Below are 19,220 nucleotides of genomic sequence, written 5' to 3'. Positions count from 1 at the left end.
GTTGCGGCGAGCGGGGGCTATTCTTCGTTGCAATGCGCAGGCTTCTCATTGCAGTGGCTTCTCTTGTTGCGGAGCATGGGCTCTAGGCGCGCAGGCTTCAGTAGTTGTGGCACGTGGGCTCAGTAGTTGTGGCGCATGGGCTTAGTTGCTCTGCGGCTTGTGGGATCTTCCCAGGCCAGGGCTCAAACCCGTGTTCCTTGCATTGGCAGGCAGATTCTTAACCACTGCACCACCAGGGAAGCCCTAGAATTTCCCTCTCTTAAGGACACCAGTCATTGGATTAGAGCCCACCCTAATCCAGTATGACCTCATCTTAACTTGATTATATCTGCAAAGACCATATTTCCAAAGAAGGTCACATTCACAGGTTCTGGATAGTCATGAATTTAGTGGGGGCAATATACAACCCAGTACAGTGCCTGTGAGTAATCACAACACCTTCTACTGGTTTGGTGAATGGCTGTTTCCATTACTGTTGCCATTGGTGATTGGCCAATTCAAATCTAGGAGCATCGGAATGGCTCAAAACAAGTGAGGGGAAGAAGAGAGTAGAGCTCACCATAAACCATGGAGTTACCATGGTTTCTGTAACTCCTAAAGTTGAGTTAAAGAGTTTGCTCCAGAGCACACCAGAATGTTCTCAAAGAGAGCTCACTTCCTGCCTTCTCAGATCTCCAAGAGAGCCTACACAGGCACAGGGATCCCCGAAGGCTGCAAAATCAGAGTGGGGAGGTGCAAAAGGGGAAAAGATGCAGAACCATCAGAGGTCCTTTCCGGTTCTAATCTCATGGCTCCTTCAATCCCTCTCCTCTACTTCTCTGGCCCTTTCTCTTTCTTGTGGATTGGCACTGTGGGCCTTCATCATCTTCATATATTGATGAGTCTCAAATCTGTATCTTCATTTCAACCCCCTTTCTAAAGCTTTAATGTCACATTTGCAACTTCCTGTTGGGTGCTCTATTTTGAATGACCCCATTACCTCAATCTCATTGTGTCCCAAACCACAATCAGTTTCTTTTCCTGACTTCCCTATTTCACAGAATCACAGAGGATGTTTGTGGCAAAAAGATCCTCTTAGAAATCCAGTGCAACCCCTCTTGTTTTGTAAAAATGAGACCACCTGGCCTGCAAATCAGACCAGATTCCTCCCCCTTCCCCAGATTCCACACAACCTTCCCAATCCTCTCTTCCGCATAGCTATTCCCTTAGCTTAGAACACCTTCTTCCTCTTCACCTAGCCAAATACTCCTGGAACTCGTATTTCCAGTTAAAGTCACAGTATCTCCAACAAGAACTTTCTTGACGACTCCAAAGTGCTCTCTTCCCCTTCTGAGGCTTGCAGCCCTTGTCTGAGACACATATTGTTTTACTTTGTGATCATGTTTGCACGCTCATAAACTTCCATAAGGAACCATCACTTCATATATCATTGCTCTTACTATGTGGGCACTATTCTAAGCACTTTATTTTATTTTAATTAATTAATTTATTTATCTATATTTGGCTGCGTTGGGTCTTTGTTGCTGTGCGTGGGCTTTCTCTAGTTGCGGCGAGCGGGGGCTACTCTTCGTTACAGTGCGCGGGCTTCTCATTGTGGTGGCTTCTCTTGTTGCGGAGCACAGGCTCTAGGCGCACAGGCTTCAGTAATTGTGGCTTGAGAGCTCTAGGGCGCAGGCTCAGTAGTTGTGGTGCATGGGTTTTGTTGCTCCACAGCATGTGGGATCTTCCCAGACCAGGGATCAAACCTGTGTCTCCTGCATTGGCAGATGGATTCTTAACCACTGCGCCACCAGGGAAGTCCTAAGCACTTTAAATATAGTAACTTATTTAATCTTTGCAACAGTCCTATGAGGTAGATGTTAATATTATATCCATTTTAGAGAAGAAGGAAACTTCTAGGACTCAAGGGGGTTGAGTGATACGCCCAAACATCACATAGGTAGTAACCCCAAGTCCCTGTTCTTAACCATTTTACTATGCCATCTATACCACCTTCTGTGAATATTTTTATATCTCCACAGGACATGGCTCCAACCCCTTGTTCCAATGTTTTTCTAAGTGTGACCTCAGGAAATCCACCTCCCTGCTTGCTTGTCAGCAATGTAGATTCCTGGTCCTGACCTACTACATCAGGGTCTCGGGGATGCATAGATTCTTAAGGTCCACTCAGGTTCGAGGATCATCGCCTGAACAAAAATAGGCATTAGAGGATTTAATGACTGAATGGAGTCATTGACTCCAGCTCAGTTTGAAGACACTGCAGTGCCCAGTAAGGACCAATGGAGGGCCCTTATGTGCGACAGCATCACAGACTCACAGCTCCTGCCTGCCATGGGTCACGAGATGCTGTGGACCAGTCAGAGGCTCAGGTCTTTGCCCCCCTTTACTCCTCTGTTCATCTCAGTCTCCCAAAATCCTGTCTACTCCTTCCCTGATGATTTATTGCCTCTTGAGACATTAATATGTCCATTTCAGATTACTTTAAGTACTCCTTCTGGGAAGATTTCTTATTTTACCAATCCTTTCTATCACCTTCCAAATATGACTGATCTGTGTGGCTTGTTAGATGGTTTAAATAATACTAATCATTTACTGAGCACTTAATATTGCTCACAACAACCCAAAGAAGCAGGTACTATGATTTATACCTGTTTTACAGACGTGGAAACTGGGACTGGGAGATGTTAATAATTTGTCTGAGCTCACAAAGCTGGAAAATACGGAGCCTGATTTGGAATGGAGCTCTGTTGGGTGTGGGAGGCTACTTAACCATACTGCTTCCCACAAAGTTTAGAGGCAATCCAACACTTACTTCCTGGGCCGGTACCGACTGGACCCCTGGCACTGAGTCTAATTGTTTAATAACTCACCTGATTAGAGACTTTAAGAACATATTTAGATTTGCTCTCCAAAAGAATGGTAATCTTAATACAGTTGATCTCTTTGGCAGCAGTTCTAAATAAAGACATTAAGAAGAGCTGTCCACTGGGCTTAAAGTAGAAACGCCCACACCCCAACGGAACTTTAGCTGACACATTTACAGACCTCCCCTGTACCCTCCCCAGTCACCCAGTCATCAGTCACCTCCCAACTGGTTATCTTATCCTTAGAATCCTCTTTCACACTCCCTATCACCTTCCACATCAACAAAGCCATCCCCATCACCCCCTTCTCCTTCTGATGTGCACATTCTGAAATGTCCTGACCCCAGGGGGCACTTAAGACAAATTCGGAACTTTTGAGATAGTTCAACCTGTCTCAGTTCCCCAAAATAGCTGCCAATAGGGGCAGGAGTTATGCACTTAGTTTAGCCTTTGATTGTCTAACAGAGAGGATGGCGTTTCTTTTCCACTCCACGTGTGGCTTCTCAGCTGTCCTTTATTGTCTACGTCCACAACCCCGAGTTGTGTACTTAGTCCCTTAGGTGTACTATTCAGAGGAAAACCTAATTTGTAGAAATTGTTCTCCGAAATCCAGGAATAATCTCCTGGCTATTTTCAGACAAAGATAGAGGTAGGAGTCTGCAGAAGTGAGCTAGGAAGGAGCTTAAAATACTTCACATTCCAGAAACACCCTCCCTTCCCCCCAGGAGATGGCTTTATTCCCACTCCTTTCTCAACAGTCAGACTCAAAGGAGCTGAAGCTTAGAGGCAGACAGTTGGTACTAGCTGCCTGGGCTCAGACAAATGACTTAAATATCTCTGAGCTTCAGTTTGCTCACCTGTGAAATGGGGCTGACACCACCCTGATCTCCAGGTTATTGTGAGAATTAAGATATGTAAAACAACATCAGCATCAGCGTTAGGGCCTGTACCTAGGAGTCCCTAAGATTTTATTGAGGACTCATGAATTCTTTCAAGGTCTAGTAAAGCGAGAGAAGCCCTACAAACTAGTTTCTCGACAAGTGGAAGGATGAACGCACTGGGAACAGAGCCACTGTAACTGAAAGAGGGATATGGAGTTTTAAGAAAAGAATCCCAGTGATCCAAGTCTGTTTTTATCAAACAGCTATTTATGCCGTGGGTTTGGGGACGTAGGGGCAGTGGGGGTGGAGTGGGAAGTTTACCTGACAGGAGACTGGGTTTGGGATTAGGATTCTGTTCTGTGACCTTAAGCAAGAAACCTGTCTGGGGGAATTCCCTGGTGGTCCAGTGGTTAGGACTCTGCGCTTCCACTGCAGGGGGTGTGGGTTCAATCCTTGGTCGGGGAACTAATATCCTGAAAGCCCGCACAGTGCAGCCAAAAAAAAAAACCTGTCGGGGCTCCAGTACCAAGTGGCAGATATTGCTCATTTACCAGGTTGTGATGAGGGTCACTTTGTAAATGTGAGGAATTTACATCAATAGTAGCTTTTGGACTCAACTCAGGCTTCGCAGGAGTGCAGGTGGGCAAAACCGACCCAGGTCTCAGCTGTAAAGCAGGATTACATGAGACAAAGTGGCCTTCTCCCACCATGATGCTCATGCCTTTCTGAACAGCAACTCTTTTCCTTTCACAGTCCCAGAAGGCGCCTCTCTGGGGCAAGACGAATCTACCCAGCCCACAAATGCAGCAGAGTGGCTGGTCATGGAACATTTGCTCCACTTCATCCCAATAAGTGGCAGGCACAGTGGCCCCAAAGAGAGACAGTTCCAGCAAGCAGTTAAGTGATGAAATCCCCTGTCTACTTCCTCCACACACCCCATGCTAACAAAACAAGCTGATCATTATTATGCAGTGGTTCACACCTCCGGCTCTACAGATAGGCAGAGCTGGTTTCAAATCCCTTGAACTCATTTACTTACTAGCTGTGTAATGCTGGGCAGTTATGTTTCACTCTTAGAACCTCAGTTCCCTCTTCTGTAGACCTTGGCACGTGGTTGGTGTGGCATAACGTGTAGGAAGGAGCAGGGTGCTTAGACATAGGCAGTGCTCCATCAGGAATGGCTATTAATAAATTCTCCCCTCTTGGGCTTCCCTGGTGGCGCAGTGGTTGAGAATCTGCCTGCTAATGCAGGGGACACGGGTTCGAGCCCTGGTCTGGGAAGATCCCACATGCCACGGAGCAACTAGGCCCGTGAGCCACAACTACTGAGCCTGCGCGTCTGGAGCCTGTGCTCCGCAACGAGAGGCCACGATAGTGAGAGGCCCGCGCACCGCGATGAAGAGTGGCCCCCGCTTGCCGCAGCTAGAGATAAGCCCTCGCACAGAAACGAAGACCCAACACAGCCATAAATAAATAAATAAATAAAATAAATAAATAAATAAATAAATAAATAAATAAATAAATAAATAAATTCTCCCCTCTTGCATTTACGGCAAGTTTCTGAGAACTATGGGAGGTAAAGGGAGCCTTCATTTTCCTTTATTAATCAAGGGAGAAAGAAAAAAAAATCACATCACACCACCAATTCTCATAGAATTTTAAAAAAGATATCCTGCAAGCGACTTCCCTGGCGGTCCAGTGGTTAGGACTCTGCGCTTCCATTGCAGGGACCACAGGTTCAATCCCTGGTCAGGGAACTAAGATCCCACAAGCCGTGTGGCCAAAAACAAGAAAAAAGAAAAAAAAAAAGTTTATCCTTCATTTAATGCCTGCCAACCCCTTGTGAAGTAGCATTTATCCCCACTTTACAAGTAAGGAAACTAGGGCTTTTAGCTTTTAGGTAAAGCTAAAAGCACAGGATGAGTAAATGGTGGAACCCTGGGATTTCAAGCCTTCTAAAATACAAATTCAGCACTCTGCAATTCACAAGAGTGCTTACCGAGTACTGAACCTACATTGTTTAGACATGTCTGAAATGGCATTTCAGGAACCCAAAGTGGAGTGACCAGGTTAGCAACATGATTAGAGATCACTCGTGGCTACCCTGAAACAATTTTCCTTGGTTCCGGGGGATGCGGTGGGCATAAGCTCTGCCCCCACTCTGACATGTTTGAGAAATCTTTTATTAGAAGATGTTCCAGAAGGCAACATTTTAAAATCAGGCAATCAGTAATCACAACTAAATACAAAATTTCAGGTAAACCTGCCTTTTAAAATAAATCAGACTCTTGCAACAGGAGAATTGCCCCAGAGCTTTTTTCTTGTACAAAAACAATTAACACCACTTTGCAAAAGGCATACAAAAATACAGTATTAAAAAAAAGAAGACTGCTCCTGGCATAACACCCAACAGCAGCTCATAAAACACAAGCTATTCAGGTGAGACATCAGTAACCTACATCTCAACTGTTCTCCAAAGACAGTTCCAGAAGTCAGTTGGCTCCCAAAAACCATGCTCCAGAAGGTAGGGAGGCTTTTTCCAAACTTCCACTGGGGTTCTCTGAGGCCAGGGAGCAACCTCAGGAACAGACCCTCATGCATAATAGGTTTGGAAGTAGCAACTGGCTTCCCAGAGCCACGTATAGTGCTCTACCATCCTCCCTTCCCCTACTTTCAAACCCCCATCCAGTAGGCACCTGCTGCCCTGGGCAGAGTTCTGGAGGGGCTGGTCTTTCTTCCAGGCTAGGCTTAGGGGCTGCTGAGGTTGCCCACATGACACCTGTTGGGTTGGGTGCCTTTCTCAGAATGGAGGCTGCGCCTGGAATCCACTTGGAGAGGCTCAGTCCAGCTGGGGAAAAATCCATCATGGTCCACTAAGCAGAGCTCCTGGAAGCTCCTTAAAAACCCACCAGGAAGCTAGTCTGCCTTCCAGAGCTCTGGATGCGTCCCAGCAGCTCTCCCAGTAAGAACTGCAGTAAGGCCCAGATTCTGGGAAAAGGATCTGACTCATGTCAAGCTGGCAGAAGGCCAAGGGTGGCTACAGAGCCAGCAAGCTCCTTGGAGTTGCATGAGAAGGACAGGTTTGCATGGTCCTAGTAGAACTTCAAACTTATCAGTAAGGGATTGAGACGAGAGGGAGGTGGGAAAGAGGAAGTGGTACAGTTCTCCCTCCTCAGGTGCCTGACATCTGCTTTGAGAAGATTCTAAGATGGAAAACACCTGGGCAGGGAACAGGTTTACAGCCAGGACTCCAAGCCTTCCCCAGGCCACAGTCTGGGACACTTTGTCCTGTGTTCCGGGGAAATACTTCTGACCTGTGGGAAAGGTGGTGCCTTAGAGCCCATTGCATAACAAAGGCAGAAGGAAACAAAAAAGTCCCTGGTGAGGACTGAATGGTCTCTGCCCTCAGAGGAAAGGGCCCAGGGGGCTTTTAGACAAAGAATCTAGAGGCCAAGCTCTTTAAATGTTCTCAAGGTCGCAGCCTGGAGAGTGGTGGGAGGAGGGGTGTCATTTAACATCAGAATATATATATTAAAGGTGTCCAACTCCTCAGCTACTGTAAAGTGTCTGACAGTGAGGTAATGGTCCCTGCTGATCAAGTCTGCGAGCTCATCTTCACCCAAGACAGCTTGTATGTCTCCTGGAAAAAGGAGCCTCAGGGAGTGTGTCCAGGCCCAGCTGTCCCAGTGTCACCCCAGAGACACCAGTGGGAGCATCCTTTCCCAGCCTAAAGCTCATCCGGAGTGTGAGATTTCATGCAGGCTGGAGCCCCCTGACAACGTCCACCACCTGTTGCATAGCATCTGTCGGGCTTTTCTTCGGAGCTCGTGAGCTAGGCAGACCCCAAGGCTCCTCAGTCAGCTGTCCGCCTGAGAAGCCAAAGGCGTCAGAGAAGCCACAGCGCTCCCATGAGTCAGGGCAGAGGGAGAGCTGGGCTGCAAGGTTTCCAAGAATGCAAGCCCTTCTTGTGTGTGCTCCGGCTGCAATGCATTCTGGGATCTACTGTCCAGGCTGTCCCACTGGAACCAAAATGTGCAAATTCCTATGGGGAATAGGGGAGGTTAAAAAATAAATTCGGGTCTTTGTTAAGACAGAGCAGTCAGGCTTTTTGGTCAGTTAGTAGCCACTGAGGTACGCAATTCTTTTCTGCAGTTGCTGCTGCCGACACCGGAGCTGCCTTTTCTCTGTAGCCATCCTCTTCTCAGCCCCCACTAGGGCTTGCAAGTATTCCAAGGCCTTGCTCAGGATCACTACTTTGGGGGCCTTGGAGCAGCTGGCCAGGGTGGGCACCTGGTCCCTCAGGGCCAAGAACCTGGAACGGAGGTCATTCCGTCTTTTGCGCTCCAGGAAGTTGTGGTTCTTCCTCTTGGTCACGTCCTCCGTGTCAGAACTGACAGGTTTGGGGTGGCAGGACTGGGGAGGCTCTCTTTCTACAGGCGGGGGGCTCACAATTTCTTCATCTGCCTCATCTTCCTTTTCCTCTGGTACATCTCTCTCTAGACCCTCTTCTTGGGGCCCTCGCCCTGGAGCCTCTCCTTGGGAGCAGCTTTCTGGAGGAAAACGGGCGGCATAGTTGTGCTGTTGTTGATGGATGGAGATGTGGAAGTGTTTCATGCAGGGGTCCAAAGGGTCTGCTCGCACCGTGATGGTGACCGGCTTCCGGACACCCAGGGACTGTCTCTTCTCCACAGTCACAACGTCGATTTCTTCACCCTCTGTCCAAGAAGAGAGATCAACAGAAGAAACACACCCCATGAGAAACACATACTCAGACCCTATATTGGAGTTTGGGAAAGGAGGTGACATTTTCCCAATTTAGATATAAACAAATTCAAGGGAGGAGAAAGACAGCTGATTCATCTGTAATGAGGCTAAGGGCAGTGTGAAGGAAAGGAGGTGAAATAAGCAAGAAGGAAAATATTCTCCAATTTCTCTTTGCACAGCAAGGCTTAGATAAGAACAAAAGGCAGACCCAAGCCAACAGCCCCCAGTCTGCACAGGCTCTCCCCTCCCCCACTGAGGGGATGGAGAAAAAGAGCTATCAGCCTGGGACAAAGTTTAGCTCTAAAGATCTTCCCCAGTCGGGCTCTTTCATGCCCCATCAGAATTGTAAATGAGGGGTCTGTGGGCAGAGCTGCCCTTTGTTCCTGCCCAGCACAGCCTGCACTTGGGAATTGTTACTTTTCACAAGTTATAAATCCTATTATTCCCCCACCTCTCTATTCTGCCGCCCCTTTCAGCTGAAGAGTCGGAGAAGGGAGGGCTACAACCCATCGCTCCTCACCCAGAGGGGAGGGAAAGGGTTTGCCTTAGCAGCATTTTGCTCCTGGGTTCAATGGGTTTCTAGAGTCATCCATCATTTAGAGGTTGCCTGCCCCACCCCCTTCCCTGGACCAGAAGAGGGTTGGATTTGTAATCACAGGTCGGCAAAAGCTGCAGGAACTTCACAAAGGTACAAGCGACCATTTCCAAGCTACCTATGCCAGGGCAGGAACTGAGCAGCATGGGAATGTTCTGATACAAGGGCCAAAACACTAGCAACACCTGGACATGCCCCCATGTCCTTGCTCCAAGGTCTTTTAGGTTACCCCAACCAGGAGAGGGACAATTTGGGGAGAACCTTCCTGCTACACATGTTTTCCAGCCCCCGCATAGAAGGCCATCTTAATGCATTTCAGCCTGACAACAGAAGAGCTCAGTTCTCGGCCTCTTTTGCATATCAGGATGCTTGAGCCCCTTTGTCAGGAAGGCTTCCATTGTGTGGACAATCGCATTATTTCTCCATTAATAAAACCTGACCATTCAGCCCTCCTGCCCCCAAGGCCTGTGATTGGCTGGCTAAGCGGTGTTTTGAAGGCTGTCTTACCCAGCCCCTGGCCCCTATTGGCTGAGCTTTGCCGTCAGTCACTCTTCCCACCCCCCTCATTGTTTGCAATCTGTTGCATTTTGTTCTGGGCCATGTGGCCTATGAGTGAACCAGGAGCTCGCAAACAGGTTCAGGTTAAAGGGCAGGTGAGAAAATGAATCAGGAGGCTTCCCCACATCCCAAACCTTTAATATTTCAGGGTTAAACCTCATAGCTGCGGAAGGCTCTGCCTAAGGAAGAAATAAGGTACAACACGATTCTCCTTTTTGGAGAGTAGTGTCTAACTCTACCCAGACAAGGAAGTGTCCTCGGCTGGACAATCAGGTCATACTCCATGTGCAAAGGGAGAAACTGACACCCAGTTCAGCCAAGTCTACACATCACCTTTGTAACGTTCTGGATCTCAAACTAAGATCTCCAGACTCCCAAAACAATGCTCTTTCCATTCTACCACTCCAACAGCCTTTGTAGAGATACATCTTTATTGGTTTCTTGATCTCAAAGTTCCCATTCCAGCCATTAAACAAACAGAAGGTCTTGGTGTAGAAAGCAAGCAGGTTAAAAATGACCTTAACACAGTGGACCGAAAAAATTGACTTTTAATGGTTCTTGTTATCCTTATTTTTACCTTCAAGTGTATGACAACCTCCATACTCATTCCCCAGTTCCCTCTAAATGGTCATGTAAGTTATTCTTAAAAGCTACAGTGAGGTTTCAGTCCTGATTTTCCCGATGCGAGCCTCAGTTTGCACCCTATAAAAAACCCTCCCCAGTATTTCTCATGGGCACTTCTGAGAAGAGGTTAGGCTAAGAACAACATAGTCTGGTGGCACAGGATGCAGCAGGCTGTCCTCAGTGAGGTTTACACTTGCCTTCAAGGATAGGGAAGGGGAACCTGGGGCTCTGTATCTGTGACCCCAGCACCAAGCCCAGAGCTTAGCACAAAGTAGGGGCCAGCCAACATGTGCTGAATACAAATGAAGCAGCTGAAAGCCCTCAGATGAATTGGGCGGGACCTAGAGGAACACCTTCCCACATCAGGCCAGAGCAAAAAGGCAAGATGTACCACTTCTCAGATAAGCTACCACGAAGTTCCTCTAAACCTCAGAGAAGTGCCTGGTTGGGATGGAGGATTGAGCAAAAGAGGCTGGCTGGATGGCAGGAAGCTGGGGTTCACTTCTGGTGATTTCCTATTCTAAGCCTCATGTTTTCCATCTGTTAATGGGGAGTGGTCATTCCTCCGCTACCTGTCTCATGGATGATGGTGTGGATGCACACATGGTAAGGGGTAGGGGTGCAAGAGGAGCCATTATTGTCTTTTGAAAGTAAACCAGGCAGGAGACCAGGTTTTTGAAAGGATGAAGGCTTTGGCTTTGCACAAAGACTCCTCAGCTTCTTCTCTCCTCAGGGGAGTGAGTTCCCCAGAGAAAGAGACAGGAAAAAAAAAAAAAATTCATGCCTGGAGTGACACTTAAGGGACCCTTTCCAGCTTTAGGAGGACAGAAATCCCCTATGGTCCAATCCCCGTATTGTCCTCCTAAGCGCCAAGCCTCAGCCTGTCTCCCTGTCTCCCTTGTCCCCTGGGGCTCCAATCATCATCAAAGGGACGCTGGCTCCCACGCCACTTCTTCAAACTGTTTACTAACACACCCACGTGCCAGACAGACACCGCTGGGGGCTACACCGGCAGCTTCAGCCACAGGAAGGGGGAGGTGGCGGAAGGGCTTGCGCAGACCCAGTGCCTGACCTCAGCGGCAGAGGTTTGGCCACCCATGGGGTGCCCCCCTCTTTGATGGCCCAGGGCTGTCCTTACCCGAGTCGCTTGGGCTCTCGGACCCCGAGCAGGCCTGGGTCTTGGGCTCGCCCAGCGGACAGGGGGCAGCGGGCGCCGGGTTGCCGGCTTCGAGGCTGGGAGCGCAGTCCAGGGTGGCGGGCGCCTTGGGCGGGTTCCCCCGGGGCGCGCCAGCAGCGAGCCGGTCGCTCACCGCTCTCTCCAGCCGTTCCCGGGCCGAGAAGCCGCTCCACATGCAGTCACGGCGGATGATGGAGGCGTAGTTCCTGCCCCAAGCTTTCGAGTGACCCCGGGATTCTGCCTCGTCCCCGGCGCCCCCTCCGGGCCACGGCTCTGGAGGGCCAATTCCGGGGGCCGGGTCCCCGGTGCCGGGACCGGAGCCCCAGGGCGGCGACGTGGGGGGCGACGGCACCAGCTCGAATTTCTTCCAGATGTCCTCGCTGGGCGCCGTGGAGCGGTAGAAATCCTCCCCGCAGTCATAGTCGTAGAAATAGTGCTGGTACGAGTCGAAGTCCATGTCCGCTCCCTGCGGGAGGGAAGGGGGACGTGCTGACCCGGGTGCGGGCCCGGGGAGGGAGGCGTCCCCCCGTCCCCCAGCACAGCTGGCTGCCAGGCTCTCGTCCCTCTCCAATCTCTCGGCTTGGAGCCCGCGCCCTTCCCTCGCGACCCGGCAGCCCGGCCGAGGGTCAGCGTGCCCAGGGAAGCCGGTCACAGCGCGCGGACTAGGCAGCAGGGAGCGAGTTCAAAGCAAACTTTGCCAGCGCCGCCCGGAGCGCAGCTCCCAGGGCCCGGCCGGGCCGGGCGGGGGCGCGCTGTGCCCAGAAGGCAGCCTGCAGCCCGTTCCCCGGGACCCGCGCCCGTTCCCCGGCCGCCCGCAGCCTCACCTCGCTCCCGCCGCCGACCGCCTGGAGCGGACCGGCTCCCCGCCGGCTCGGGGCAGCCCGGCAGCCCGCACACATGCACATGCGCGCCACCGAGCGCGCGGACCACACTCAGGAGCTCGCCCCCTCCCGCGCGCGCTCCCGCCCTCGCTCGCGCACGGCGGCCCGGACGCTCCCGGGAGCGGCGCGGGAGCGCGAGATGCAGGCGCATTGTTTCCTGGCTGCCTTATATCTCGTCGCGCGCCCGGGGCTCAGGGACCGGGGGCGGGCCCTACGGGACAAGCCCCGCCCCTCCCCGCCCCTCCCGGTCGACAGGTGGGGGCGGTGGAGTCCCAGCCCCACCCCTCCAAGCTACCTTCTCTCACTCTATTCTATTCCCTGTACCCCTCGAAATAAATTGCACACTGGGGAGCGCAGAGCAGGCGGCGAGCTGATGTAGCCCGGCGGTCGCCTGGTGGGGGCGTGACTCTTTAGCGAGGCCCGGGTGGTCCACTAGAGACCGAACGAGAACCGCGCTCCTTGCAGATTCTGGGCTGGGGAAGAGAACTACTCCCCGCCCCACGAGCCTGCTTCCCTGGGCTCGCCCCTCTTGGTTCTGGTGCTTCTGGCCCGCGGGGAATAAGGTAGTTGGGGGCAGCCGCACCTCCACCGCGCCGCCTGGTGGCCCTGAGCCCTGAACTGGGGCTGGTCCCTGGCACCCGCTTCATCACCTTTTGGCTCGTTTCATCAGCTCGGTGTTCCTAAACCTCAGCGAAGCAAGGTGGTGAAGACTCCGGATTTTGGAGCCTGAAACTTAACCTTTCTGAACCTTGGTCTCATCTGTAAAATGAAGGGATGGTGATACCTCACAGGATTGTTGTGAGGGTTTAAGAAGATAGAGTATCTAGGGAAGGGATTAGGCCAGGAGAGGCAAGTAGAACAAACTTAGCCCCTGGTATGGGTGGCAAAGAGAATTTTTCCCCAGGACCAGGCCAGGGCTGAGATTCCCCTCCCTAATACCACACACAAAACACTCTGTAGCAGCTGTACTAGTAGAGGAAAGAATGGAGATTTGGAGTCTGGAAACTTCCTTCAAGCCCTTGCTTTGCTACTCGCTAGCTGTAGAGCCAAGTCCTTTGAAGCCTCTGTTTACTCATCTGTAAAATGGGAACTTTGCTTGCAGCTGCATCTCTAGCCAAGATGATGGACATATAAGCCTTTTGTCCTCTTCTATGCAGACTTCCTTCAGTAGAAGAGGAAAAGCTAAACTATAGGGGCATTCTATTTAGAGCAAGGAAAGTAACTTGGGGTAGCAACCAATACATCTAGAATGCTCTAACTGGCATTCAAGGTCTGGTCTACAAGCAGCAGCCTGATTACCTGCTATCTTTCTCTCCCACCCCTGTGGTCTAAGAACGCCAAACTACTCACTGTTGAAATCCCAGCAGAGGGATGTGAGATGTGCAAGCAGTTCAATGTGTTTGGAGCGTGGGACACCAGGTGTGAGTTGATGTATGGGTTGAGAGAAAAGGGAAGGAAGATGACACCCTTAGTTTTGCATATGTTAGCTCCAAGATGCCTGCAGGACACCTTTGAAGGCAGCAACTACCTCTTACTAGCTTTGCAACCTCAGTACATAGAACAGCTTCTGGCTGAAATTACTGAGTGACTCAGCCAACCAGATTTTAGTGAGACAGCCTGTGTGCCCTGCTTTGTGCTGAATGGAAGGTACAGATCAGAGAGGTTCCAGGTTTGGTTGCAGCCCCGAGGCAGAGGGGTTGGAACTGCCTTTTGGGGACTTGTTCTCTGGTCCACAGGTGTCTGAAATGGTTGCCGTACCAGTCCGAGTTCTTGGTTACTAATGACAGATACATTTAAGCAGAAAATCATTTTACTGGAAAGATTTGGGGCATAGAATCCATGGGAGGCTGGGAATATATGCTTGAGAAGTGGGTCTTCTTTCTCTATCTAGATGAGATTCCTTACTCAACAGCCCCTCCCCATGGTTCATTGTAGTAGGTGATATCTGGGGACAACCAGGAGGTAGCCTCACCTCAAGAACTAGAATAAAGTGAATTAAGTTGTCTTCTGAGAGCTAAACTGCTCCTTCACTTTGCATACTTTGTCTTCCTCACCAGACTGTAAGCTCAATGAGGGCAAGGACAAATGTCAGTCTTGTTGACCACTGTAGTTCCAGGGCTTAGAACAGAGCCTGGCACAGCGTGGGTGCTTTGTAAATGTGTTGCCTGTTTGGACACAAGCCTCTAATGCTTTAAAGTAGAGATGTGTGGATGAATTGGGAGATTGGGATTGACATATATACACTATTGATATTAAGTATAAAATAGATAACTAATGAGAACCTACTGTATAGGAACTCTACTCAATGCTCTGTGGTGACCTAAATGGGAAGGAAATCCAAAAAAGAGGGGATATATGTATACGTATAGCTGATTCACTTTGCTGTACAGTAGAAACTAACACAACATTGTAAAACAACTATACTCCAATAAAAATTTTAAAAAAAGAGAAAAAAAAATGGAGATGTGCCAGTCTACCTGCTGGAGACAGAATCACTGTCAGGCCCAGTCTAGACTGTAACCTGAAAAAAGGTATTAATGCAGCTAAAGAGAAGAAGGTGCCAGTCAGGAGGGGTCTGGACAGTCAACAAAGCAGAGATCAAGAAGTGTTGTTGGGGGGCTTCCCTGGTGGCGCAGTGGTTGAGAGTCTGCCTGCCAGTGCAGGGGATACGGGTTCGAGCCCTGGTCTGGGAGGATCCCACATGCCGCGGAGCAACTGGGCCCGTGAGCCACAACTACTGAGCCTGCGCGTCTGGAGCCTGTGCTCCACAGCAGGAGAGGCCGCGACAGTGAGGGGCCCGCACGCTGTGATGAAGAGTGGCCCCCGCTTGTCACAACTGGAGAAAGCCCTCGCACAGAAACGAAGACCCAACACAGCCAAAAATAAACAAATAAATAAATAAATTTATTAAAAAAAAAAGTGTTGTCGGGCTTCCCTGGTGGTGCAGTGGTTAAAAATCCGCCTGCCAATGCAGGGGACACGGGTTCGAGCCCTGGTCCGGGAGGATCACATATGCCACAGAGCAACCAAGCGCATGCACCACAACTGCTGAGCCTGCACTCTGGAGCCCGTGAGCCACAACTACTGAAGCCCGCGTGCCTAGAGCCCGTGCTCCGCAACAAGAGAAGCCACCGCAATGAGAAGCCTGCGCATTGCAACAAGGAGTAGTCCCCGCTCACCGCAACTAGAGAAAGTCCATGAACAGCAATGAAGACTCAACAAAACCAAAAATAAATAAATAAAATAAATTTATTAAAAAGAAAAAAAAAAGTGTTGTCAAGGCATTCACCAGAATGTCCATCCTAGCACTGTCTGGGGACAAAGATGCTGGTCCAGGAACAACGGAGATGGAAGCATCATTCTTTGAAACCACCCAGTTCATCCCCCACTTCACTTGTGCTCTGGATCACCAAGCGACCTGCTGAAAAACCACTCTGTTCCCCATGTCGATCCGCCTACAGGGAGAGAACGCCCTCATCAGTGAACAAGAAGATCCAGTCTGCTTCAAAGCCCTGCTTCCCCTTATAACTTAATGAATTGGCATCTGATTTGAAGTGTCAGTCTCATGGGCCTGGTTAATGTGTGTCTGTTCTGCAGAGACGCTGCTGCTTTTAGGGCTAATAGCTCTGGTTTCTGAGTGATGTCTGGACCCAGGATGGTGATGAATTCACGAAGGTAACAAATGCTACTCTAGGGACACTCAGTTTTTCTGCAATTTTTAATTTCCTTTCTTTTTCTTAAAACATATTTTGAATCAAAATAATACATGTAAAATTCATGAAAAATAATAATTTTTCAAAATCAACTAAATGTATGACACGGTTAAAAGAAAAGGTAGTCTTCTCCCCTACCCTCACCACCCCTGATTCCCACTCCCCAAAGGCAACTACTGATTTAGCTGGTTTTTTTTTTTTTCTTTTAGATGATGTTTAATTTTATTTATTTATTTATGGCTGTGTTGGATCTTCGTTTCTGTGCGAGGGCTTTCTCTGGTTGCGGCAAGTGGGGGCCACTCTTCATCGCGGTGCGCGGGCCTCTCACCATCGCGGCCTCTCGTTGCAGAGCACAGGCTCCAGACGCGCAGGCTCAGTAATTGTGGCTCACGGGCCTAGCTGCTCCGTGGCATGTGGGATTCTCCCAGACCAGGGCTCGAACCCGTGTCCCCTGCACTGGCAGGCAGACTCTCAACCACTGCACCACCAGGGAAGCCCCATGGTTTAGCTGTTTTTTGTCCCTGATATTTCCCTCCACATTTTGACCAATACAGATAATCTATTTTAAAAATTGGGGGGTGGGGTGACATAAAAACAACAGAAATTTATTTCTCACAGCTATTGGCTGGGAAGTCCAATAGGAATTTTTAAATTCCTATTGACATTTTTTAAATTAATTAATTTTTATTTATTTATTTATTTATTTATTTATTTATTTATTGGGCTGTGTCAAGTCTTAGTCGCAGCACGTGGGATCTTTTTTGTTGCAGCGCTGGGCTTCTCTCTAGTTGTGGCATGCGGGTTTTCTCTTCTCTAGCTGTGGTGCACGGGCTCCAGAGCACACGGGCTCTCTAGTTTGCGGCATGTGGGCTCTCTAGTTGAGGCGTACGAGGTCAGTAGTTATGGCGCGAGGGCCTAGTTACCCTGTGGCATGCGGGATCTTAGTTTCCCGACCAGGGATCAAGCCCCTGTTCCCTGCATTGGAAGGTGGATTCTTTACCACTGGACCACCAGGGAAGTCCCCCTATTGACATTTAAAATAGAAGGAGATGTAGCTCTTATATTTCCTGTCCCACCATACAGGCTTTTTTTTTTAAAATTAATTTATTTAATTTATTTATTTTTGGCTGCATTGGGTCTTCGTTGCTGCGCACGGGCTTTCTCTAGTTGCAGCGAGCAGGGGCTACTCTTCGTTGTGGCACGCGGGCTTCTCATTGCAGTGGCTTCTCTTGTTGTGGAGCACGGGCTCTAGGCGCGCGAGCTTCAGTAGTTGTGGCGTATGGGCTTAGTTGCTCCGTGGCACGTGGGATCTTCCTGGACCAGGGCTTGCACCCATGTCCCCTGCATTGGCAGGCGTATTCTTAACCACTGCGCCACCAGGGAAGCCCCCACCATACATACTTGGTCTTCTCTTATTCTCCCAATAGATTTATAGTTCAGTTATGAAATAAATATTCAATATCTATAATATTCTGACTATATGAGTCAAATATTATAGTATCAGAGTACTGTGGAGTACTCTGACTACATTTCCTCTCTTAAAAATTTTTTTTTCAGAGTTAAATTGTATATATTTTTTCTTTTTGGCTTAGATTTCAATGTGGATATTTCTTTCTATGGATATATTTATTCTACACATTTACCGTACACGTTCCCACCAGAGCTACAAAGACCACTTCATATGGTCAAACGTGACAGTTAATCAATCTATCAGCTCCATTTCTTTCTTGGAAACATCCCTTTTGGAGCCCTTTGTTTTTCTGTTACAATTTGAACTTAATGATCTCTAGGTCTGCTTCACAACTGTCATTTCACAACTTCCCTTCACCATCATCCTGGAAATTCCCTTTGCTTCTCTCCTGTGTTGGCTCTCCTGTTTTCTGAAGCTCATTGCTTCTTCTTTCTTGATTTACTTCCTCATATTGGTGGCGCACGTCCTTTAGCAGCTGCCTGAGAAAGGGTACTTGCGAAGTGAAATTTTTGAGGCCTTGCATTTCTGAAATTGTCTTTATTATACCCTCACCTTTGGTTGATACTTTGGCTGGGTATAGAATACTAGATGAGAAATAATTTTCCCTAAGAAATTTAAAAGTATTGCTTTCCTGTTTCTTAGCAACCAGTATTGCTATTGAGAAGATTGATATCATTTGATCTACAAACCTTTGTATGTGACCAGTTTCTCTCTCTGGAAGATTTTAGGATGTGCTCTTTGTCTCTGGAATTCTGATTTTTTTTTCACTGCTGTGCTTCGGTGTGGGTCTGTTGTATAATAAATAATTTGACTGGCCCTTGTCTCCTGTCCTTAGGAGGTAGCCTCTAAATTCTTGGAATTCCAGAGTGATAGGACTGTCTTTGTTATTAGGGCCCTGATAGTTTATGCTCATGAGGTTACTCATGGTGGTCCCCTGGATAGTTTAAGATGACTCAGGATAGGGGTTGGTCAAACAAGAAAGGCCAACCTTGTGATTAGGGGTTAGAGCTTTAAGCCATGTGATACTGTCTGACCTCTAGAAAAGGGAAGGGGGCTGGAGATTGAGTTCAATCATGCAGACAATGATTCAATCCATTGTGCCTATGTAATGAAATCCCAATGAAAACTGGACACTGAAGCTCAGGTAAGCTTTCCTGGTTAACAGTCCTCTGCATCCATGTGCTGGGAGGGTGATGTGTTCTGACTCCACAGGAAGGGGACACTGGAAGCTTCACATTTGGGACCTTCAAACCTTGTCCTATGTGTCTTCTTTTGGCTGGTCCTGATTTGTATCTTTTTTTGCCCTAATAAATCTGTAACCATAAGTATAGCATTTTCTTGAGATCTGTGAGTTGTCCTAGTGTATTATCAAACCTCAGGGGGTAGTGGAAACTCCCTGAATTTGTAGTCAGTTGGTCAGAAGTGTAGGTGGTTTGGGAACCCCTAAGCTTGCAGCTGGTGTCTGAAGTGAGGCAAGTCTCTTGGAGGACTATGCCCTCAACCTGTGAAACTTGGCTTAGTCTGGATAGCTAGTGTCAGAATTGCATTGCAGGATCTTTTTGCATTATGAACCTTCAAATCTGAAAATATAATTGCACTCTGCAATTATTTTTTTGAAAAATTTCCCCACTCCATTCATTTTCTTTTCTTCTCTCTTTCTGAAACTCCTGCTATCCTTTTCTTATCTTTTCT

The 19,220-nt window shown here is 48.8% G+C and overlaps 1 protein-coding gene across 1 annotated transcript; it reads right to left on the bottom strand.

Moving 5' to 3' along the window:
• Positions 1 to 5,912: 5,912 nt before the first annotated feature.
• Positions 5,913 to 12,519, bottom strand: MYCL (MYCL proto-oncogene, bHLH transcription factor). Its single transcript, XM_082388917.1, has 3 exons — positions 12,288 to 12,519; positions 11,425 to 11,929; positions 5,913 to 8,460 (listed from the first exon to the last, which is right to left on the bottom strand). The coding sequence occupies exons 1-3, from the start codon at positions 12,366 to 12,368 to the stop codon at positions 7,862 to 7,864; spliced, it is 1,185 nt and encodes a 394-aa protein (XP_082245043.1). The 5' UTR covers positions 12,369 to 12,519; the 3' UTR covers positions 5,913 to 7,861.
• Between the last annotated feature and the right edge of the window lie 6,701 nt (positions 12,520 to 19,220).

Source organism: Balaenoptera borealis, assembly GCF_965194805.1.
Source record: "Balaenoptera borealis genome assembly, chromosome: 1".
Classification (NCBI taxonomy): Eukaryota; Metazoa; Chordata; class Mammalia; order Artiodactyla; family Balaenopteridae; genus Balaenoptera; species Balaenoptera borealis.
Note: the sequence above shows the minus strand (reverse complement) of the source record. Positions and strands in the feature narration are given on the sequence as shown.

What these genes read in the sequence shown, in the direction of transcription:
- MYCL (XM_082388917.1), bottom strand. Translation starts at nt 12,368, where the DNA reads ATGTGCATGTGTGCGGGCTGCCGGGCTGCCCCGAGCCGGCGGGGAGCC. An exon ending in CGGTCGGCGGCGGGAGCGAG is followed by an intron (nt 11,930 to 12,287) that starts GTGAGGCTGCGG and finishes TCCCTCCCGCAG; the next exon opens with GGAGCGGACATGGACTTCGA. An exon ending in CGAGAGCCCAAGCGACTCGG is followed by an intron (nt 8,461 to 11,424) that starts GTAAGGACAGCC and finishes CTTCTTGGACAG; the next exon opens with AGGGTGAAGAAATCGACGTT.